The sequence below is a fragment of the Nomascus leucogenys genome, chromosome 1a (genome assembly GCF_006542625.1).
Source record: "Nomascus leucogenys isolate Asia chromosome 1a, Asia_NLE_v1, whole genome shotgun sequence".
NCBI lineage: Eukaryota > Metazoa > Chordata > Mammalia > Primates > Hylobatidae > Nomascus > Nomascus leucogenys.
The window spans coordinates 92056584-92080916 of record NC_044381.1 but is presented as its reverse complement, the minus strand read 5'-3'; the positions used below and the strand labels follow the sequence as shown (position 1 = coordinate 92080916).

The 24333-nt window shown below is 43.6% G+C and overlaps 1 protein-coding gene across 7 annotated transcripts in view; it reads right to left on the bottom strand.

Annotated features, from left to right (window-relative positions):
• The window catches only part of NPAS3 (neuronal PAS domain protein 3), an 871327-nt gene extending 866171 nt beyond the window's left edge, over nucleotides 1–5156 (bottom strand). For 3 of the 7 annotated variants that reach the window (XM_030813234.1, XM_030813227.1, XM_030813240.1), the window contains exon 1: nucleotides 4926–5149. In XM_030813234.1, coding sequence (XP_030669094.1) covers nucleotides 4926–5083 — 158 coding nt within the window. In that variant the 5' untranslated portion in view covers nucleotides 5084–5149. Of the gene's footprint in view, nucleotides 1–605; nucleotides 1046–4925 lie in introns of those variants that run through there. The other 4 variants (XM_030813249.1, XM_030813256.1, XM_030813243.1 and 1 more) reach the window with 3 other exon arrangements.
• Between the last annotated feature and the right edge of the window lie 19177 nt (nucleotides 5157–24333).

The window sequence follows — 24333 nt, the reverse complement described above, 5'->3', positions numbered from 1 at the left end:
TCTGGGCTCGGCCGGCCTAGCTGCTCGCGCGGAGACGGAGCCGGAGCCGGCCCCTCCGCGACACATTCCGGGCCTGGCGCGAGCTCCGCGCTCCCCGCCCCCGGCCTCCTCCTCCTGCTCCTCGCCTCCTCCCCCTGCTCGCCGCCTTCCCTCCCCCTCCCCAGCCTCATTCCCTTCCTCGAGAGCAGCTGCCAGGGGACCTGCGGCGGCCTCGGGGATCCCAGGCCCCCCACCCTCGCTGCTGCTCCCGTCACACGGCAGCGCCTTCGCATCTCTGTTTGTTTCTCTTTTTCTTTTTCTCTTTTCTGTTTCTTTCTTCTCTTTTTTTTTTTTTTTTTGTCAGCGAGTCACTCTATTCGCCAAGCCGAGGAGGTGCGACTGCTCAGAGAGCCCGGCCGCCGCCAGAGCCTCTCGCTGCCGCAGCCGCCGCGGGGACAATGCGCGGGGCCCCGGCTAGCGCTGCGCCCAGACGAGGTCCCCGCGGGCTCGCGGCCCAGGAGGCGGGCGGGCGCAGAGCGGGGCCCTTGGCGGCGGAGGCCGGCGGCGGCCGGCGGCGGCGGCGGCAAGCGGCCCGGCGGCAGGTTCAATAAACAGAAAAGTGTTACTGTTCTCGCCTGGAAGGATCCTGCTGAAAGCTGGGTTTGGTGGGCGCCATCTTCCTGCTATTTTTTTTTCCTCTCTTACTTTTTGCCTCTCTCCCCCCTCCCGGGTGGGGGCGTGGGCGGGCGGGGGTGTGCGTGTGCGTGGGGTGGCGGGAGAGTGCGGGCCTCGGGGCCGGCCGCCCGGGCTGCCGGGCCGTGGCCGGCGGCCGGGGCCGTGCTGCTGAGGTGGGGAGGCTACGGAAAAGTAGTGGGGCCGGAGCCTCGCCGGCGGCCGGCCGTCCCCTCGCGCCGCCGGTGTTCCCAGCCGTGGGTCGCCGCTTCCGCCCGCCGCCTGCGCCTTCTCCTCCCGCTGCTCGCCCGGCGCCGCCGCGTCCATGCGCCGCAGAGCGCCCGCGGCCCGGGCCGCCCCGGCTCCCGAGGCATGCCCGGCGCGGAGACAGGCGACCGGCGGCGGCGGCGGCGGCGGCGGGGGAGGAGGAGGAGGGGGAGGCGGCGGCGGCGGGGGGAGGCGGCCCGCGGGTCCCGCGGGCAGCCCGGCCCAGGGCCCCGCCGCCTCCGGGTTCTCACCCCGCGCCGCCACCGCCCCCGCCCCCTGTCACCCCTTTCTACCACCCGGAGCCGCCCGGTGGCAGGTGGGGCGCACACTCTCCCGGCGGGGGCGCGGGGTCTAGGCCGGGGAGCGAGGGGGAGGACACGCAGGGGGTTCCAGCTTGAGCGCTGTGAAAGTATTTCTGGGCATTTTCCAGCTGCTTTGCTCCAGAGCGCCTCTCGTACGCAGACACACACCTCCCCCTTTCTTTTCTCTCTCTCTCCTCCTCTCTCTCTCTCTCTCTCTTTCTTTCTCTCTTTCTTCCTCCTCTCTCTTTTTTTCTCTTCTCTCTCTTCTAGTTGGGGGACTGGGAGGCTCGGCTGCCGGCGCAACAACGCCCTCAGTTGCAGTTTCAACACTTCCCTTCTCTGGAGTATTGCAGCCAGGAGGAAAGAAAGAAACAGTAAAAGGAACTGGGAGGCCACGGGAGCGAGCTGGGGCAGGACACAGTCCCGGGAGCTCTTCGGGGGCAGCGGAAATCAATACGGGTGGGGGGTGCGCTGGCCCAAGCAGGCGGGCCCAAGAGCCCCGTGGGCGGTGCAGCAGCAGCACAAGCACCTTGTGGCTCTGGCGCTCTCAGCAGCGTTCCCAAAGCCGGAGCATCTGCGTCAGTCACGGACGTACAGGAGTGCAGACCCCAGGGTTCACAGGTGAATCCCCGTGCGTTTAAACTCACATACGGAAGCCCCTCCTGACTCGGGTCCCGGGACTTGGGACCAGACTGCCACCCTCTGGGATCTAGCCCAGCCACACCCCCGTTTGACAGTTCAGCAAGGCCTAGAGAAAGGCTGCCTACTCAGTGCAGGGCCCAGGCTAGAATCCTGTTACCTGGGTAGACCCTGGTCAGAGCGTTTTCTCCACTAAACCAATCAGAAGCGTGTGGACGGCTTTTTACGCAGGGACTTGGGTCAGTCATGTGTCAACCAGGCAAGTAGAAAGGACTCCCAAAGCATTTCCACTTTGAATGAATGAAAGCGCCTGATGGAAAACATCAGTCCTGTGTGAAGTTCTGCATTTGACTTTTAAGAAAAAAATAAAGACCTGAAAAGGGGTCCTCCATTCGGTCTCTATGACTCCAGTGAAGTAGGGCTGGGAGTTGGAAACTTCCAACGGAACACATAAATGTTTTTCGTGGTAGAGGTGTTTAATCTGCATGATGGTGTTTAAGTTCTCTTTGGAGTGCACTCTACAGGTAGGAGAGAATGAGAAATGAACCGGAGTGGAGAGTGTTATGGACAAGATATACATGGGCTGGCAGAGAAGGGAAAAAGTTGCCAGTTCAAAGTTTTGGCTCCAGGACACCCAGTCTAGGGGGTTTCTGCCCGAAGATGACAAATGAGAGAAGCTTGTAGTCTCCCAAGAGGCCACACTTTGCTTGAAAAACCCCCCACTCCTGTCACTCCCGTGGCGGACTCCTCAAAAGTACTTAAAATAATTTTTTGGTAAAATGATATGTCACCATCACTTAAATCCAGATGGAAACAAATCCAAGCGGAAACTAAGTCTGTCCTTCAGAACCCCACAATCCTGTTGAGGTGCCAGAGAACAGGGGACTCCTTACTCAGACCCTACCTCCAACACCTGCCAATGACCTTGCCCTACACAGCTCAATCTCTGCCCCCTCCCCCTATTTTAACTAAAAGACAGTAACAGGTGTCATCATGTCTTAGTAACAAAATAAAAGAAGGCTACATTTTTCACAGCTATCATCTTCTCTTCTGTCAATATAACATAAAAATCGAAGGAGGAATAATACACCCCAAAGGCTAAAGTTTAGAGATGCTAGGAAAAAAAAAAAAAAAAAAAAAAAAGCCTTAGTCTTTAGAACTGCAGTGGGATTCAGAGACTTCATAAGGGCCCAAATTCAAAGTTGAAAGTGGAAAGCACCAGTGCAGCTCTCAGTGAGGTGGCAGACTGTAGGAGACTGCCCCTGGTGCTCCTGCCTTGAGGGAAAATTGTCTCTGAGGTGATCTTTATGGTAAGGGATAACAACAACACTCAGAGCAAACCTGATGGCAGAAAATTCCTAATCCCCCGCCCCTTTATGCCCAATTTATGTGGTATAGGTTAGCTCAAGTTCCCGGAGGTCCCTGAAATCTTCCAAAGGCCCTCTGACATTTCTGACCCTTGACTCCCTACTTCACAGACCATACTATTGTGACCATTGCCTGCACTTCCTAGTTAAAGTGACCGCCAGATTCTATTGTCATTTAAATGTTGTGTAAGTGACAAAAAAAAACATACCTGAACCATGAAAAGGAAAAATCTAATTCTTTTCTAGTCTTTTATGTTTGAAAGAGTCCCAGATCTTTTGTATTAAAGGTTCCTGTAATCACTGAAGTAAAACAAGACTAAAATAATTTAAATCAAAAATCTCTTTGACAAGGAATAGCCCCTTTTTGAATTATTTTCCAAACTCTTTAAACAAAAAATCTTCAGACAGTACACCGAGCATATAATGAAGTCTAACACAGAATATTTGGAATACTGGGCATCAACTTGGAAAACACTCAGTGTGTTATGCAAAATCTGCTCTGGTCACTGGGCCATTGGTTGGAAGGCACAAAATATGGCAGTGACGGACTATCTTAACCTTTTCAGTTTAAATACTGTTGGTTCAAATCAAAGGTTCTCAAATCAATGAAGTTTGAAATACAAGGTAAAAATAGGAACTGTTATTTGAATTATGCATTGTGTATATTTTAAGTTAAATGCCATTGGCAAATCTCTCAGATGTTTAACCATGTGCAATCTGGGAAACACAAATATTTAATTTCACACTTTCATGTGTTCTTTTTTCTTCCATCTTTTATAAAACCAAGCCCCACAAATGGGGAGTTTACCTTTCATAGTACATTGTTAGTTTTTCTCAGCGCATTTTCGTGGATTACATTTTCAGTAAAATCTTGGAACATCAAAAGTTGTCCTTCAGGAAAAACTTCAGGGTTCTAAAGCTGTTGGTGGTGGTAAATTGCTTTCCCTTTCTTTCCTAATTGAATCAAATTACTACTTCAATGTCGAATACATAATTTTTAAGAAAAATCTATAAATACGTTTAAGAGAACTACAAATAATACTTTAAAACTTCCTTCTCACCATCTAGCCTGACTTTGTAAAATTTGCTTCCTAACTTGTATCCCTGAATCTTAGGCATTTGCATTATAATGCGTTTAAGATGAATACTTAACAGCGCCGAAGAGACTCGGATTTCATGCTGTATTTCCCTGTAGTAACAGGTGACATGATAACACTATTATGTAGAATTGCAAGTCTACAGCTACACGTGAAAATCGTTCCTATTCTGTTTGGAAACAAATAATCAATCAGCCTCCAGTGATCAATTGCCCCCCTAGCTGTCCGTCTGCGCGGGTCCGCATCCGGCTGAGGCACTGAGAAAATTCCACTGGAAAGGGATGAGGATCCTAAACTTTGCAAAAGCACCTTGTGCGGCGTCTCAGACTTCGCTGCAACTCCTCCGCTACTCGGGGCTGAGGCTCTGGATTTGGAGCCAGGCAAAGGGCAAAGAATGATTTCACTTCGCCGGCGCACTGGAGTGCTTTTCAAACCACCAAAGTGAAGTGTGTTTTTCTTCCTCATCTGTAGAACGAGGGGCAGGCAAAGTGAGCCCTGGCTATGTGCATGTGTGTTGTAAGACACAGAACAGGAGGCAAAGTGAGTCCCACCCCAGCACCCCGGGGCGGGGGCACTATCCCAGCCCAGGCGGGACTACTCACCGCTGCTGGTAGGAGGTGATGCCCTGGACGTTCTGCGGGGTGCCGTTGGCCGCGGCGCCGGCCCTCCCCATGCCCGCGCCGGCCGGCACCCCCGCGGCCGCCCCGCCGGCCGCCGCGGCCGTCACCTGCACGCTGAAATCCGGAAAGATTCGGATCATCGCCGCGGCTTCGGCCCCCAGGCGCGGCGGCTCTGGGCTCGGGCTGGCGGGGGCTCGGGCTCGGGCCGGCGGCGGCGGCAGCAGCAGCGCGAGCAGCGGCGGCGGCAGCAGCGGAGCCAGGCACCAGCCTGCAATCCCATTAGTGAGCCGCGGCCACTGTGCGCGGCGGAGAGGCGCTTTGATGTGCGCGCAGCGGGCTGGGGTGGGGGGGGCCGCGAGCGCGAGGAGGAGGTGCGGGGGGCGTCGAGGGACTTGCAAACAGCAAAACGTGTCAGGGTGGGGCCTTTTTTCCCTTTTGGGGGCGGCGTGCTCCCCCCTCTTTCCAGGATGTTGCTCTCACTGGCTGCTCCGGCTGCGCCGCGCGAGCCCAGCTGAGGGAAGAAGGGGAGGGGGTGGCGGAGGAAGGATGCACCGGGAGGCTTGGCGAGGACTTGGCCGGTGCAAGGGAATGACCGGCAGCGGAGGGTGCGTTTCTTTCCCGCCCCCCTCTACACACACACCACACACACACGCCGCGCACTTCCGACCCAAAGTGCAAGACTCAGGCGCGCTCTCTCTCTCCTCCTTTCTCTAGAGAAATAACCACCATCCAGGCAAGCTCGCGCCTCCCGCGGCTTCCAGCAACCTGGAAGCCAGCCCGCGTGTGCAGGAATGGGGGCGTAGAGCCTCCCTTCCTGGCCGGAACCCCTCTCTGCCCGTCTTATGCACATCAGGCAGCGCGAGGGCTGCCAAGCGCAAGTTGGGCTCCTCGGGAACTTGATACTTATCGAGGAGGGATGGTGTGCAAAGACGGAGAGAAAAAAAGAAGCCGCTTTTGTGCCAATGGAGAGTTTGTTCTCCTTATAAGAATGGGCTCTTCCCGCTGCTGGTGGGCGGGCGAGTTGGTCCTGGACAAACTTGTGAGGTGAGGTCCGGCTAGAGGGATCCGGTTGTGCCCCGATGACCCACCTCTATACGCCCCTTTCGACCGATGAAACGAATAAATTAGCAGCCACCACTGAGACGAACTCCGCAAATTCCAACCACCAGGGAAACAAAAAGAGAAAACACGTGCATTTATTTCCTCGCGTCTCTCAGTTACTTCTCCACACTATTACATCAATGTTTCTCTAAGGGGTGAGGAGGGATGCCTGAGGTTTGGGTGAGCCTTTTTAAGTGAGGACTTGCATTCCAACTCGGCTAGTGGGTGGGGGCTGTGGGAGTTGATCGTTTCCCCTACCCCCTGCCCAGGACCCCCGTTGTCCCACTTCCTCCTCTTTCTTCCGGCTCGCCAGCCTGGAGTGGAGTTGCGGGCGGTGGGCGCAGCCTCCTTCGGGATGCAGGGCTCCGGCTCCCCTCATCTTGCGCGCGCCACCCTCGCCCCCTTTGCTGGCGCGGCTGGTGCTTTCCCCCTCTCGTCCTTTTCTCCTTCCCACTCCCTGCGCGCCAAGGCCTGGGCCCCGCAGCCGCAGCCTGGGGACGAGTGGCCGCCTTGCCTTCCGCAGGAACCCAAGTTGGGATCGGCGAAACGTGGTGACCGCGGCCGCGCCGCCCCAGCCCTCGGCCAATAGCGCCTCGCCCGGAGAGGCACCTGCTTAACCCTTTGAGCCTGAGGCGCAGCGGGCCCGCCGGGACCCAGAGGGGCAGGGCGGATTGGCCAGAAGTTGCCAAGGCCGAGAGTGACACAGGCCGCCCAGCCTAGCGTCCCCGCACACGGTGTGGGGGCCAGACGCCTGCCCTTGCCGCAGACCCGGGCGTCCCCTCCCACCCTGATGGCTCTCGGGAAACAGCCAACCCGCACAAAGGCGAGCCTTCGCCCTGGCGGCGTCCCGCGCCTGCTGGGGCAACCTCTGAACTCCCCTAACCCAAGTCAGTTTCCGGAGGCGCCTCCTGCACCCGGCAGCCGCTGGGAAACAGAGGGAGGGAGCCCCAGCTCTCGCTGGCCGGGCCCACGGCGCAGCTGCGTTTCCATTTTCCTTTCAAAGAAAATGCTTTGGACGGCAGATAATACCAGGAGATATGAAACTGCTTCGTCCCCCACGTGTTGCACGTAAAAAGAATCGTAATGAGCATCTGTGCCTTGTGTGAGGGATCCCACGAGTTTGTTGAAGACCTAACCGAGGTCCTGACTCCCTCCTTCCCGAGAAGAGATCATTTTCTAGCTTAACGGCATTCATTTCGGGGATACTTATTGTGCAGAGGCCAAACGCAAGGTCTTTGGGCCAGGACTGTGGGCGTGGGGGCGGAGGCCGGGCTGGTGGAAAAGATTTGATCACAGAAGTGGGTCCTCATCCCACGCGGAGCACACAGCGCTGGGCGTCGCAGGTTGACTTGGATCTCAGCGCGCTCTCCTACCTCTCTTGCTCTGAAAAGATCACAAACATCACTCCTTGGCTCTGCGCAGGCTTTCGCAGGGCGAGAAATGGGAGTTTATGTCAATTCGAGAGAGGTCAGGAATGATTTAGGGGTTGGGAAAAGTTTGTTTCTCTGACTGCATTGGTCAAGGCCAGCGGTATTGTAGGCCAAAGGAAGTCTAGTATGTAAATGACTCATGAGTGAGGCTAAAAATGAACCCCGATGCAGGCGGTGCCTTTCTATAAAATAGCTTTTGTTTTAATTGTTGCCCCATTGTGGGGTGGTGCTGTGCCTGCCACAGATGTCTAGGCCAACCAGTTGATGGAGGCTTCCAGCAAGTGGCTCCTGGATCCATGTGTACTCCAGGAATGTAATGCAATTATTCCACCTCGATCCTGTGCATCCAGAGGCAGCCTCAGTGTGCCAAGTGAGTCAAAGGAGGGAAAAGCCGTCTGTGGCCAAAAGTGCAGAACTTTTAGAAGATTAGTTTCCCTTTTAAAGTCTTTTTCTGCACAGTCAACAATGAGTTATATTTACAAAGAATATTATTGCTCTTCTTTGTTTCAATACCAATTCTATGACGAGAAGAGGCCAGCAATTACATTTTATTCACTACTTATTTTACAAAATCGTTGGCTTGAAAATGTATCAGCCTGTTTCCCGTCACTTTTGGAGGGCAATTTTTTCTTGGAAGCCCAAAGGGCAAAATTGCCCCAATGGAAAGAAAATGTGAGATTGTTGCTGGACATTTAAAACTACATAAGCTGAAGCCTTTTCATTATACTTTATTATTAAAATAGTTTAATGAGCACATTCAACTTCAAAGTTCCAAGCTTTCAATTACCCATCTTTACGAGAATTAATATGGCTCCTGCCCTCCAGAAACTTTGTTTTCTAAAACAGGAATACACAAAATACTCAAAGAAGATTTGCACAGTAGGTTACCTTACAATGCACATGTTAAGTCTGTTTCAGTATTTTATCCTTACATGTAGTTTCAGAAGGTCGGTTTGCATGCATGAGAGACAAATTCCTTATTGGATCTGCTTATCTCCATGTTCATTAAGGACCTTAAGCAAAATATAAGTTTATTCTCTCATTAGTAATTCAGATTTCATTACTCTGCTCCTTCAGTTAAAATCTTTACATGCTGGCAGCTGTTTTGAAATATTTTGAAAGTTGCTTTGGCATTCACCCAACCAAAAGGACTCCAGTTAGCACTAAACTGTATACTCTCTCATTTTATACCCCTGCAACATATAAATTTCAGTGCATGTAGAGACTCGGAAAAGGATTATTTGATGTTTTAACCCGAAATACATGCATATGATATATAGATACACAGTTACATATTTACATCTTTATCCTTGTCAGTGTACAACTATGCCTTTTACTCATACAATACTAATATCTATTCTCCAAAAAATTCATTTCCATGTACTTAAATTGTTTGACTTTGAATTTTCACTATTTCCTGTCAGAAGGTGCCAATGACAGGTAGGAGAGAGAAGGCTACAAAGCCTGAATATATCTAATTTTTGCTTCAATTTGGTCAGATATTTAAGAAGAAAAAAATATATACAGAGATCAGGAAAAGGTAAAGCAAAACAACCTAAGTAGAATAAAAATACTATAGGTAATGAATAAAGTAAAAAATGCTTTTATCTGAAATGTTAGATGTTTTTACTGAAGTGATTATGATGCAACAAGGGTTTTGTTTTGTTTTGTTTTGTTTTGTTTTCTGTAAAGAAACTCTCATAATTTCCAACAACCTGAGAGTTGAGTCTTTTTTACGGGAGAAGCCATGAACTAGTATTACACAGTCCCTCCATCGTATCTTGGGAAGAAGATTTTTACATTCTGTAGAGGGCTTAAATCTTTAATTTAACCAATTTTCCATCTTTGCTCCTCAATCCAAATGGAATTCTAGCTCTTACTGCTAAATTTGCCATGCTATTAATATGTCCTTAGTACATTCAAAAGCAAAACAATAATGTCAGGGGAGGAAAACAACCAACCATAAACTTAGCAATATAATTATTCTTGGTATTCCAGAAGAGAAACTAAGGAATTAAGAGATCATGGCTAAGAAATTTTTATTATATATGTATATCCATATATAATATATAAAAAGAGTTCTGAGGATTTTTTCATGTTAGTACTACATATATCAAACTGAAATATCTCAAGCTATTATGCTAAACTAATTCTCAGAGGACTTTATAAATATATAGCTAGAAAAAGAAGAGGTAGAGTTAGAAGAGTCTTTTAGCTTTTGAACTCAGTAGCAGGCAGTAGTGGAGGAGACATTGTTTAGAAAAATTAGTGGGGAAGGGTTTCAGGAATCCATATGAGGATTTTAGTTAAAATATTTACACGTTGTGGCACACATAATTCTAAAGCATGTGCAAATCAATATAACTATAAATGAACTTTGATTTAAATGCAAAATAACTACTCTTAACATATTTAAAAGACAAATTTGTCTTCAAACAACAATCTTTTAAGTTTCTTTTGCTTATTTTCTCATGATAGTGGATTTGATATTGGGATTGAAATATTTCTAATATCTAGAGAACTGATTTGGTGTTTTCCTGTGAATATAAGAGCCCTAAATGTTGCTTCTAGTAGTTTGCTGCTTCTATTAATGTCAGCATAATTAGAACTTCGATGGAACTACTAAGACATAACTTGGTACCTGCAGCACAGATCTGCAGATCATGGCTAGTTTTTGTTTCACTGGAAATTATACACAGTGCTAACTGGAACTTGAGTTTCTACTTCCCTTGGTTCTTCCTGGTAGGCATACCCATGTAGCCATTGGACTCTTCAATGAATTTTCTTATTGATTATAAAATTATTAATTCAATGCCTGATTGACAAATGGAATAGCTAATTGCTTTGGATTGAATTTTTTTCAAAATAAAAACATTAGAGTTCTGAGATGAATTTTTCATTTTCAATGAGATAGAATATTGCATAAGCCTAATAATACCGCAAATCAAACAAATGGATTTAAGCTGCATGCCGAGTAAACCTTTCTGTTTTTATTAAACTGTTATGTTCCTTCACCCTAGAGAGATTATTCTCAGACTTTAGGGTGCATCAGAATTACAAGAAGGGTGTTTTAAAACACAAACTTCTGGGGCTTACCTCTACAAAATCTTATCCTGTAAATCTGGAGTGAGACCAATAATTTGCATTTCTAACAAGTTCCTAGATGATGCTGATGCAGTTGGCCCAGGCGCCACATTTGAGAACCACTGACCTAGAGTGTTTATGACAGAAGATCCCACCTTTGCTACACACACTGACCGAGCAGTCAAAGGCATATTATTTGAGCTCCCTTTGCGTCCGCAACCTGGTATTAATTCAATCCAGCAAGAATAGATTTGTCTTGTGTGGTGGGAATCCAGACACAATTTCCTCCTTTAGTGAGCCAATAGTTTATTAGAAGAGGTAGATAGTAAATAAATAAATTGCAACAAAATATCATAAAGGCAACAATAGATTTACGTAAAATGCACAAAACTGGCATGGGGGTTGGGGGCCAAGCCAGATGAGAAGAGTAATCAAACATGGTCAAGAGACAGGGTGTGAATTATGTTCTCTGAGTTGAATGAAGGTGATTCTACCATTTACAAGCTAAGTGACTTCAACCAATTTGTTTACTTTCTCCAAGCCTCAGTTCCTTTATTTGTAAAACTAGTATAGGTCGGGCATGGTGGCTCATGCCTGTAATCCCAGCACTTTGGGAAGCTGAGGCACGTGGATCACCTGAGGTCAGGAGTTTGAGACCAGCCTCACCAACATGGTGAAACCCCATCTTTACTAAAAAAATTAGCTGGGTGTGGTGGCGGGTGCCTGTAATCCCACTACTCAGGAGACTGAGGCAGGAGAATCCCTTGAACTGGGGAGGCAGAGGTTGCAGTGAGCCAAGATTGCACCACTGCACTCCAGGCTGGGTAACAGAGTGAGGCTCCATCTCAAAAAAAAGAAAAAGAAAAAGAAAGAAAGAAAGAAAGAAAAACAAATAATATAGATCTTAAAGGATTATTGTAGGCATTAATTGATATAGAGTGTATGTAAAGTATTTAGTACAGTGCCTAACGCATGTTAATTACTCAATGTAAGGTAATCATTCCCAGAAGACCAATGTCTAAGTTCTTTTCCAAGTTTTTTTTCATGGTGATGGAAAAGGTCTTGGTGATTACTCAGACAAGTTATAAAATATTTACGTGTTCTGTTTATGAAGGTTGACAAGTCTAAACAGTTATTTCTTCTAAACTTATAACAATATAACTGAAATTATGAGTGACTACCTTTTTCATCAAAGTCAAGAAGGATGCCACGTAAAAGTCTTGCAAGTGTTTCATGAAATCAGGAGCACTTTTCTAGAGGCTTGAAGTTTTGCTTTACACAAAGGTTAGTAATCTTCTGGCATCAGTCAAATACAAGAAGTGTAGAGGCATAAAATAAAATAGCTTCACAAAGTGTAAATACAATTTGGATATCAGATTCTATATTGGCTATTATTGGAAATAAGAATATTTGGATTTTATTCCAAATCTTTTTGAATCAATGAGGATAAGGATAATTGAAATCTTTCACTAAAGTATTACATAGTGCAATGATTCACAGACATTTTTGTCTCAAGTCCCCTTTAATATTTTTGAGCCACTGAAAGAGATTTGGATTATATATATCACATCTATGAATATCTACTGTATTCAAATTTAAAACCTATAAACTTATTATTTCATTTAAAAATAACAGTGATAAACTCATTACACAGCATAACACTTTTTATAAAAAAGTATTTTATCCCCAAACAAAAAATAGTACTGTGATATTGTTTTATATTATTGGTGCTCTTTAATATCTGGCTTAGTAGAAGACAGATATCTCTTCTGTATTCAGTCTTTTATAATGCTATGTTGTTTTGATTGTGCATGAAGAAAATCCAGCCTCACACGTACATGGAGTTAGAAAAGAGTTAGGTTCAAATATGATCGCTTTTTCATATAATTATGGGTATTCTTTGCTATTACACCAAAACTCAACAAGTAGTAGTTTCTTAACAGTTAGTCATAATGTGGGATCTGAAATAATAGTAATAAGATATTCATAACTGTAGTCATTAAAATCCATTGACCTATAGATTTTTTTGTTCATGCATTTTTTTTTTTTTTGAGACAGGGTCTCACTCTGCCACCCAGGCTGGAGGGCAGTGGCAAAATCATAGCTCACTGTAGCCTGGAACTCCTGGGCTCAAGCAATCCTCGCATCTCAGCTTCCCGATTAGCTAGATCTACAGGCATACAACACCACAGCTGGCTGAATTTTTGTCTATAGTGAAAAGGGAAAATAATGTCTTAGTTTTACTGTAAAATAGTGTTGCCCTCATAGGCACTCCAAAAGGGTCTTCAGCCCACACTCCAAGAACTGATGCCTTAATACTATGCAATTCTCAAGTTGTTATTACTAATAAATTAAAAAATTAAAATTCTCTTCGCTGTATTTTTTAAGAGTGAAAATGTACCTTATAATTCTATATTACTTTACTATACAATTATGAATGGGTTATTACCAATGTTGTACTTAGAATTTCTTTTCCTCTCCTAGTTTTTATTTCTGTGGGTATAGTCAGTGTATCTATTTATGGGTTACGTGAGATATTTTGATACAGGCATACAATGCATAATAATCACATCAGGGTAAATGGGGTATCCATCACCTCAAGCATTTTTCCTTTCTTTGTGTTACAAACAATCGAATCATACTCTTTTAGTTATTTTAAAATGTCCACTAAATTATTGTTGACTATAATCACTCTGTTGTACTATCAAAAACTAGGTCTTATTCATTCTATCTAACTGTATATTTGTACTCACTAACCATTCCCACTTCCCCCTCACCCCACTGCCCTTCCCAGCCTCTGGTAAGCATCATTCTACTCTCTATCTCTGTGAGTTCAATTGTTTTAATTTTTTCAGCTCCCACAAATAAATGAGAATATGCCAACTTTGTCTTTCTGTGCCTGACTTATTTCACTTAACATAATGACCTCCAGTTCCACCCATGTTATTGCAAATGACAGGCTCTCATTCCTTTCTATGGATGAATAGCACTCCATTGTGTATATATACCACCTTTTCTTTAATTTCAATTTTATCTAGAACCCGAAATAGGTACTTTGTTCCCTTATACTATTATTATCACCCAGGAAGTGGGTACTGTTTTGGTCAAAGGAACTCAATTACCTAATGTTGAAGATCTCAGGTCATTTTTTTCTCTATTCTCTGAGAAAGGTATGAGAATGCATAAGTCAGAATGATATTCCAGAAGGCTGGAAAGATGAAATATGTAAGGATCTAGATTAAGTTATATATCAGAAAGAAGTTTTCCATCATTCAGAATGTGAATAGGGCCACCTCTGAAAGAGCTGAGCATCCCTTACCTGGCACATATTTTAGCAGACAAGAAGACTACCTTCTAGGTATTTAGAAGAGAAATTTTTGCACTGGGGGTCAGAGGGAGTCAATTTCCTCTAAATTTATAACTTATATAGACATAATCTTTAACCAAATAATCTCTATATCATAAATAACACATCATAACACTGTTTTCAAAGCGTGTGATCTTTCTAACATGGTTTCCACAGGCAACCACAAATAATTTCTTTATGTTTATCACTATTCTAAGGCAGGAGGATCTCAGGTTCTTGTTCAAAATGGAAAAACAAACTGAATTATTGTGCAAAGCATCTTCACTTACTCAAAAGTATAAGGAAAAAGATCTGCAACTTAAGTATTTCCAATAACTAATTTTATTTAAGTACCCTGGACAGCTGCTCAGGGTACAGACCAAATAGGGTAAGGCAACCTTTTGAAGTTAGGTCACTATCTATTATCAGTGACTCATAATCAAATCAAGGATATATTTCAAACAGGTGATAAACCACTGAAGAATTAATCAGCTAACACAGAAATGAATATAATCTTGCCCCAAAATTATACCCTGTCAGACATATACATAATGGAAAGTTCTAGAAGAATATGCTTCTTTGTTTATTTATAGAGACAGATTTTCAGTCTCTGTGCCTGGAAGGATCAAGAAAGGATATGTATAGAAATTTTATCCGTGTACCTTTGCACAAAGCTAATACAGTAACAAAACTTTTAATTCTATTTATTTTGACTGAATGATCCCTCCTACAAAGTTACTTGTGTGGTTATGGCCAATAAAAACTATAAACTTGAAGAGGATTCACTGAGAATTACAATTTACTATATACGAGGGAAAACATCTAAACCAAAGTTTTGTCATTTTTTTTTTTTTTTTTTTTTTTTTTTGAGATGGGAGTCTCGCTCTGTCACCCAGGCCACAGTGCAGTATCGTGATCTTGGCTCACTGCAACCTCCAATCCCAGGTTCAAGCGATTTTCCCGCCTCAGCCTCCCAAGTAGCCGGAATTGCAGGCACATGCAAACACGCCCAGCTAATTTTTGTATTTTTAGTAGAGACGGGGTTTCACCATGTTGGCCAGGCTGTTATCGAACTCCTAACCTCAGGTGATCCACCTGCCTCAGCCTCCCAAAGTGCTGGGATTACAGGCATGAGCCACCATGCCCAGCAATCTTATTTTGTTTGATTTTGAAAAGTGATATAAAGTATCTTCACTTGGAGATTTCATTGTTGCTAAAGATCTTGGCTTATTATGATTTCCTTATTTTTTTATTTTTTTCTAAAAAGATATATTAAACAATATAGAAGGAAAATATACTGTAGATGAAGCTACCTTAGCTTTGTGTAACACAAACCCAAATTAATAGTCGCTTATATAAGACAGAAGTTTGTTCCTCTCTCATGTTCGCATTTAAAAGTAGATGGTTCAGGAGCCTGGGTTTCTTCTCTCTTGTTGTTCCACCATGTCAGGGGTGTTTGGCTAATCCACACAGTCCAGGATGATCAGCTACCACATCCATATTGCAGAACAGCAGTACCAAGAGGGAGGGAGAGAAGGGCATGTACACTGCCCTTCAGAACATGTTTTGGACATGACATGTACTGGTCTCTCATCTCATTGGGCAAAATCTAGTCACATGGCCACAAATGGCTGGAATAAGCTGGGAAATGAAGTCCGTATATAGAGTGATGTGGCCAGATAAAAATCAAGAGTTCTATTATTGTAGAATGAGACAGTTCAATTCAAAAATCCACTTAAAATTGAGACAAATAGAAATCCACTTAATATGAAATGAAAATATTAGAAGTAACTCTTCTCTGAAGCTTATGAGGATTAAGTTGAACAGTGTTTATCTGAAATAACCAAATTTGAAATTATTCACCAGTGAAGCAGATAAAGATGCTTCTGATTTTCAATGAAGCCAAAGGGGAAGAGATATAGGAGTAAAATGTGGTGACATTTTTCCTTTTGTTAAAAGGAAGAAGATGACAAATTTCTAAGAATTCTAGTATAATAAGAAATTTTGTATTATGAGGTATGATTTTCATTTGATTTATGATTTAGACCTTAAATTCAGGCAAATGTGCACATCAATAATACTGTGGTTATCTATTGTTCCTTTAGCCTATATTCATAATATGAGGGAGGTATAACAAGGATCAAGTTTATTCCATCACCATGTTTATACTTTGAGGGATTTAGAGAAATGGCTTCAACCAAGCCTCAACCACACCCTTCATTGAAGGAGAGACTGCAGGCACTTAACAGTTTGGGAAAGAGAGAACCCCCTGTTGGTGATACCAGATGTCATGCCATTTTCAGTCCAGTTTTACACAAAGACAGGCCTCAGAGTAACTAGTTTCCTCCAGTCTTCTCTATAAAAGATGCTCTTACCTTCACCCTGAGTTTATTTTGAACTTTTACCTAAACTATAGGTTTCTTTCAAAGCACATTTTGATATTACATACACTATTCTTAGCATTTGAAAGCTGCAAAGAAAGTAATACAAATGCCTCAGATATTTTTTAAATAGTTGAGAAAAGTCCATCTTCTGCAGGGCATGTGAAGGGTCAGGACGGGGAAAACTTGAGTGAGAGCTCCTGGATTTTAATATTGGCCAGGATCTTGGGGCAAATTGCTTAACGTCAATTGTTCCTTTCATTGATGTGTGAATTTATTTTGACAAACTCTCCTTAAGCACCTACTATATGCCAAGTTTTTTGTTGTTGTTTTGTTTTGTTTTGTTTTGAGATGGAGTCTCGCTCTATTGCCCAGGCTGGAGTGCAGTGGTGCGATCTCAGCTCACTGCAACCTCAGCCTCCCTGGTTCAGGTGATTCTCCTGCCTCAGTCTCCAGAGTAGCTGGGATTACAGGTGCACACTACCATGCCTGGCTAATCTTTGTATTTTTAGTAGAGACGGGGTTTCACCATGTTGGCCAGGATGGTCGTCTCGATCTCTTGACCTCAGGATCCACCCGCCTCCGCCTCCCAAAGTGTTGGGATTACAGGCTTGAGCCACCACACCTGGCCGCCAAGTATTCTTTTAAGCAGCAGAGCTACAGTAGGATATAAAACGAAGCCCCTGTTCATCAAAGCTTTCACTAGAGGTAAGAGGAGATACCAATGAACAAATATGTATAAAAGTCAGAAAAGATACCTCACAGGGTTATTATAAGGATGACACAAGGTAAGCAATATGAAGTGTTTAGCACAGTCTCTGACATGCAAATATACTTCCATGGAAAAGTTATTATTGGTAGTATTACATGGATTTGGCTATAGAATCAATAAAAAAAATTTGAATTTTTAGTAATATTCTAAACTAGCATGCCTAGTCTGTATTGAAAGCAGGCATTGTTCCTATTATCTAATTTTTTCTGTAAAAAATAAATTTTTTAAAAAATCCCCAATTCCAATTATTGCAATGTATAATGAAACATAATCTAACATTTAATAAAATTTGTAACTTCCCTCTCCTATTTCTCTCACTTTTCAGTACCAAATATATTTTTTAAAATATCATCATAAAGAATTTGATGGGGCCGGGCACGGTGGCTCACACCTGTAATCCCAGCACTTTGGGAGGCTGAGGCGGGTGGATCGCCTGAGGTCAGGAGATCAAGACCAGCCTGGCCAACATGGTGAAACTCTACTAAAAATGCAAAATCGGCAACAAGAATGAAACTCTGTCTCAAGAAAATAAATAAATAAAATAAAATAAAATAAAACACAAAATTAGCTAGGCGTGGTGGCACGTGCCTATAATTCCAGCTACCCAGGAGGCGAAGGCAAGAGAATAGCTTGAACCCGGAAGGTGGAGGTTGCAGTGAGCCGAGCTCAGGCCACTGCACTCCAGCCTGGGCAACAGAGTGAGACTCTGTGCTAAAAAAAAAGAATTAATGGTGTCGAAATGGTTAACGGAATGAAAATGAAACATTAATATTTCTTGAATATCTGCTACTGTCAGACACTGTTAGGCATTCTGTACATACTCTTTGTTTTAACCTTCATAACAATCCTATAAAGTGCATCTTATTAAGCCTTACTTTTACAGAAAAGAACTTCATAATCTACTATTGATTCCAATAAGTATTTGAGACAACTAAAGAGTGTTCAACATAGCTTATAATTTATAGTTTCTAGTTTTTGTTTTACAAATAATTGACCATATACATATTTTTGTAAGAAACAAAGGAGTGCAATATCACCCTCCAGACTGAGAAGATAAATGATGGTTTTATCTCAATAATTATTTATTCTAAAATAAATCAGGGTTTGTAACTTTCCCTATTAAGTTAATTCAGTTATGATATAAAACAGTCATAACCCCCTAGTTCAATGAACAATGCTCATAGAAATTTGAGCTTTTTTTTTTTTTTTTCTCCTACTGGGTACTGACAGCAATGGCATAGATCAGTGGTTCTCAAAGAGTGGTCCCGGGACCAGCATTATCGTCATCACCTGGGAACTTGTTAGAAATGCAAATCCTTGGCCTTCCCCTATTGAATAAAACATGCTGAGAGTGGGGTCAGAAATCTGTATTTTAAAATGTTTGCTCCAGGTGATTATGATGTACTCCAAAGTTTGAGGGTCACTGACATGGATACTTACTGATATAACCAATAAGCAATGTTACAGATCATTATAATACTATTTTCTCTGAGGCAAGACTCCCTCTCCCTAGCCCACAAAATGTACGTCATTAGTTTTTTTCCTATGGAAAGAGAAAACAAAAAACAAAATATTTCTTTAAAGACTCGAGTTTCAAGAAATTTCTAAATGTCACTGGTTTGAGAGCTGCCCTGACAGTAAAACTAGAGCAAACATTTCAAAAGCAACCGAAGTCCACTTGCTGTTTTATATTCTTCTGCTTCTAAAAGGGTAGGGAATATATTGCAAAGACCCAAGATCCTGAAAATACAGAAGAACAAACCAAAAGAGTGAATAGAGAACCCTCACCAGTGTACTTTAGAGGCTTACTTTCCTACCTGGAGGGCCAGAAAGAACAGGTCCTGTTCAATATGTACGAGGCCAGAGAGCGGGATTGGTTTGTTAAGGCTGTCACTGAGATTAGAGCTTCCCGGAGCTCCTGTCCTAACATCAAGTCAATTTCTAGCTAAACTCATTCTCATTTTAAATGGGAAAAAGATTAGACTGTTGAGTGCTTGGGGAAAAATATAAAACTAGCTGGTAGGCAAGCTTTCTTTAAAAAAAAAAAAAAACCTCTCAGCCTTCTGAACTCAAAGATAGCTTAATAAAAGCAACGGAAAAGACTAATACCAGCGGAAGAAAAAATAAGAGGATGAGAAAAAAAAGAAACTAGATCCCCCTTAAAATCAGCATTCGTTAAATACCAGTGAAAGAAAACGACTTTAAAGTTCTTACAAAGGTACTGTTGAGACAGAGGAAGAGACTAACAAATAATTCAAGTAATATTTTGAGACTTTAACTCCAGAATGATGTAGGAAACAGGAGTTAAGGATGCGAAAATATGCTTACCATTAAGAGGCCATAATTCTCACATGAATACTTGCCCTTCCATGGTGTGGACGCCTTTCTCACCATGTAATCAGAAACTGTCCTGAAAGAGACCAGTTGCATGATGTAACTAGAAGACAGCAAAAATGATTACATTTTATTTTCTTACAAATGTGAAAAATAGTAAAGAAAGGGCTCCTGGAGGTTAACTTATCACCCCAGTCTGTTCAGGAGACAGGAGTGCAAGAGGATTTGTGGAGAAGGTTTTTTAGACCAGACATAGAGCTGAGATTTCTGAAAGGCAAGTGGGGAGGATACAGAATTGAGCAAAGAGACTCAGACGCTGGAAAAGTAGGGAGTTACATGGTGCATTAAAGGAACTCCCCCAGGCCTGGCAGAAGTGGCTGGCCCTGGCACCCCCATCATGTTCAGTCATTGTTTGAGGACCATCAGGAAGAGTGTGGCCTTGGTTCAAAAGTTGTAACATACCCCAAAGATACTGCTTCAGAAAGCTGTCAACCCTCTGTACTCCTCACAGCTGAGTAGCAGTTTCTTTCTTAAGGAGAGATAGCATCCAGCACAACTCCCTGGCGGCCACAGGCCATTCCTGTGCCATTTGGATCTACTTCTCTATAAATATTTAGGGGGCAGCCCTGCAGGCTTCCCAAGGGTTGTTCTTCCGAAGGCAGTCCTTCTTGCAGCTGATATTCACTTCCCTTCTCCTCTCCATTCTCCTCCTCCTCCCTTATCATCTCTATTGGTTTTGATGGTTTTTGAAAAAGTGTGTATTTCTCTTTTGCAGATGACTTAGATTTGTTTCAAAATTCCAGGGGTCTGCACTGAGATTCTCCAACTGGGCTTTTCCCTAAATGCCAATGTATCCTTTCCCACCACTAAACAAAATCATAGGGTCTGCCTGATCATGTGGTCTGAGCAGCAGGGCTGCTTGAACATGAAGTGTGCATCTGATACCTGTCACCCGATATTTCAGCTGAGGGAGTATTTCTAGGTATGGAATGTGTTGTCTACAGAACCCAAAGCAGCTTACCAGGCACTGTGCTCCTTTCGTTCCTGTAGGGTATACAAGATGCCACAATTTGTTTTTTGTTTGTTTATTTGTTTTTTACTTTAGAGGGAATGTCTCAGCACGTCTCTGACTGCTGGGCCCCTAAAAACATTACCCATGTGACAGGCCCCTGAATCATCAAGAGTTTACTTCCTTCCCTCTGTAGTACATGTGCCTTACTCAATCGGTCTGTCTGATCAGCATAATATCATCAATGCAATGGATAAACATGAAATTCTGAGGGCTCTTCAGATGGTTCATATCACTTAGAACTATGTTATGGCAGAGTTAAGATAGCCCTGGGGCAAAACTGTGAATGCATTCTGCTCTCCATACCATATAGATGTGGACTTTTTCTGTTCCCCTTTCTTGATGAGAATCAAAAGCAGCATATTTGCTAAATCGAAGGCTACGTATCATGTACCTGAGGTCCTTGCCAGGGTGAAATCCTATATTCCAAAAGAGTGCCCCTAAGTCCATAAACTCTCCTTCATCCAATCTTATGTTCTGGTCTCCTTTGTCAAGCACCCTCAAAATCCAATCCCAGGAGTACTTTCCCAGCTTCTGCTGGTAGATGCTGACTAATTTTTGTAGCAACTTTTGGATACAGTTGCTGTCTCTGTGATCAGGCCAGGGCAGATGTGGGTTATGCTGAACTTAATCCTAGGTATCAACATGCAGCCAGAAGTGCAGATAAACCCTGAGTGGACACCCCTGATGCCTTGCTGGGAAGAAACCCCTCCCAGTGTTTCCTCACATGCAGAGAGCTCTAGCTCTTAACAGGGATGAATGGGTTCCCCACACAGGCTCTGAGCAATCTAGGAAACCAAACTCTTTAAGGATATCAACTCAGATGTCCCTATCCAATATTCAAGCTTCCTCATATTCCCAACTGGTGCTCGATTATTAGTCCTGCCTCTACTAAGCATCTCATCATCTCTGAAGCTCAGGGATTCCAAGCCCTGAGGTTGGTTTTCAGGTTTTTCTGAAGGTAAAGGCTGCTTTTTAAGCTGCCAAAGAGGCCCCCTGGACCTCTCACTGAGTTTTCAGTTTGTTAACTGCCCTTAGCTTTTCATTATTCTTCTGCAGGGTTTCAATTCAATCTAATAAGAGCAGACCAACTTTATTGTCCTTGTATGCATTATTGCCCTCTCATCTCCTACTCAGCCTTTTTCAAAGTCCTGAATCATTATAGCAAGCAGGATGTTCCCTTCCACTGCAACACTGTCCTAGGTCACTGCCTGTGAAGGTTTGAGCAGTGGGGTCAGCACCTCGTGCCAGGAGCTATGTGTGCTGTGTGTACCACCCACAATGGGGTCCTCATTGCTAGATGAGTGCCAAATGACCCAGCCTGAAAGCCCATCTTACCACCAGTATAGGTCGCCCAGGAGGTAAATGCTGAGACAGAGCCAAGAATGCACGATGTTAACTGGGCAGTAACACTTGTGAAAGATACAGGGCAAGAAAGTGGGATTAGACAGGGAAAGCTTTCAGACTTTCAGACACACTCTGAAAGTGTGTAAGAAAATGGGAGGAAGCAAATTGGAGAGCCTCAAACTGCCATGCAGACCTAACCAATTCTTGGCCAACCCAACGGGAAGCTTCCAATCAAAGATTGCCCATAGAGGAGCACGGCATTGGGCAGAATTATCAGGCCCTAGAATTCTGCCATGGTCAGTCATGAGGATGGGCTGTGCAGGAAGAGTGTGGTCTGAGCTAGGGTGCTGTGGTGGATCCTGAAGTCACTGCAAATGGAGATCAGCCGATTGCAATCTGAGTGTCACACTTCCATAGCTGCCACAGTTATTTAATGAACAAATGTTTATTTCTCACTTCAGAAAACAGTGATGGGGTTGGGCTTGGTGCCTCATGCCTATAATCCCAGCACTTTGGGAGGCTGAGGTGGTGGATCACTAAAGGTCAGGAGTTGGAGACCAGCCTGGCCAACATGGTGAAACCCCATCTCCACTAAAAATACAAAAATTATCCGTGCGTGATGGCGGGTGCCTGTAGTCCCAGTTACTAGGGAGACTGAGGCAGGAGAATCGCCTGAAGCTGGGAGGTGGAGGTAGCAGTGAACTGAGATTGTAACACTGCAGTCCAGCCTGGGTGACAGCGCAAGACTCCATCTCAAAAAAAAAAAAAAAAAAAAAGATGAGACCAGCCTAGAGTTACAAGAGAACACCACATGGAGGGGACCTGCCTGAGAATGAAGGCAAGTGAAAGGAAAGCAGCGTGGAGGAGAAGAACTTGAGGACCTGAATTTCGAGGACACATTTGGAGCCCTTTGATCCCTCCAGACTTAAAAAATCTATATCTACTCCAGGACTTTTCAGTTATGTGAGCCAATAAAGTGTTTCTTCGGCTTAAGGCTGTTTGAAATGGGTTTACTTTCAACTAGAAGATTCTTAAGTCAAAACTGGTAGAGAAAAGGCTGAGTCTGGAACAGTGGTATGTTATAAGGCATAATCCTCTTTAATACGGGTCCAGAGAAGAGTCATTTCATATTAGAGTTGGAAAAGACTTTACACAGCCCTAGGTCCAGCCCAATCCCTTTAAACAAGAGTCAGTGAAAGCTGAGTGAATTGTCTAAGGTCACAAAGCCATTTGGTAGCAAATCACATTTTGATTTTAAGTCTGCAGATTTCTGGGTCGCAGTTATTTTCACTGTAAAACATTATGTCCCTTGAGAGAAAGAGGGAGATTACACAATATTTAGATTCACAGAACTCACAAAAAGTGGAAAAAAAATTATAAACAATAGCAGCCAGCTAATGCTAATTTAGTATTAATGCCAGTAATCCTGGATAATGTGGCTATTGAAGAATAGTTACTAATGTAGGCTTCATACTATAATTTAGCATTATTTAAGTAAGAACAAAATCAAAATACACACTTTTGAACCAAGCGTGAAAAATATTTAATCCTTATTTTCTTTTTGCAACTTGTCTAAAAGTGTTTCTTCCCTTTGTTCAGCACAATTCTATTCTTTAGAACTTATTGATAAAATCTGGAATTTTGTAAGAGTAAAACCGTTTGGAAAATTAAAATGAACTTTTTCTAGTGCATTGTTATTTTCTTCATTATTGCAAAGCACTTCAGGGGGCTTTTCTGTCTTAATATTGCCACTATCTTGTTTTTTATAATGTATTCTTACAACAGCATTTAAAAAAAAAATCAGCCTTCCTAGATTTTAAAGGTGAAATTAAAAGCTAAATTTTTGAATGATGACTGTGTCCACATAAAATACCTTAAGGAAAAGGTGAAGAATTTATACATTTATGAGTAATTGATACCTTTATAATTTTTTTTATTTTCTATAAAAGGGCTTATGAATCATTTGGGGCTTTATATTTCAGAGAAGATTTATTTGTAGGTTTTCATTTGTTTTACCCAGGCTTTATATATGTGTGTGTGTGCGTGTGTGTGTGTGTGTAGATATATATATATATATATATCTACACACACATATATATATATATACATATATATATAATTTTTTTTTTTGAGATGGAGTCTCCCTCTGTTACCCAGGCTGGAGTGCAGTCGGTGGTGAGATCTTGGCTCACTGCAACCTCCGCCTCCCAGGTTCAAGCGATTCTCCTCCCTCAGCCTACCAAGTAGCTGGGATTACAGGCACGTGCCACCACACCTGGCAAATTTTTGTATTTTTAGCAGAGGCAGGGTTTCACCATGTTGGTCAGGCTGGTCTCGAACTCCTGACCTTGTGATCCGCCTGCCTCAGCCTCCCCAAGTGCTGGGATTACAGGTGTGAGTCACCACACCCAGCCCAGGCATTATGTTTTTAACGTTATTTCTAATTTTAAAATGTACATGAATTTTTTTTAATATACCAGATTTTGGGGGTATTTTCCAGACTTCTCTAAAAGCAACATTATGATC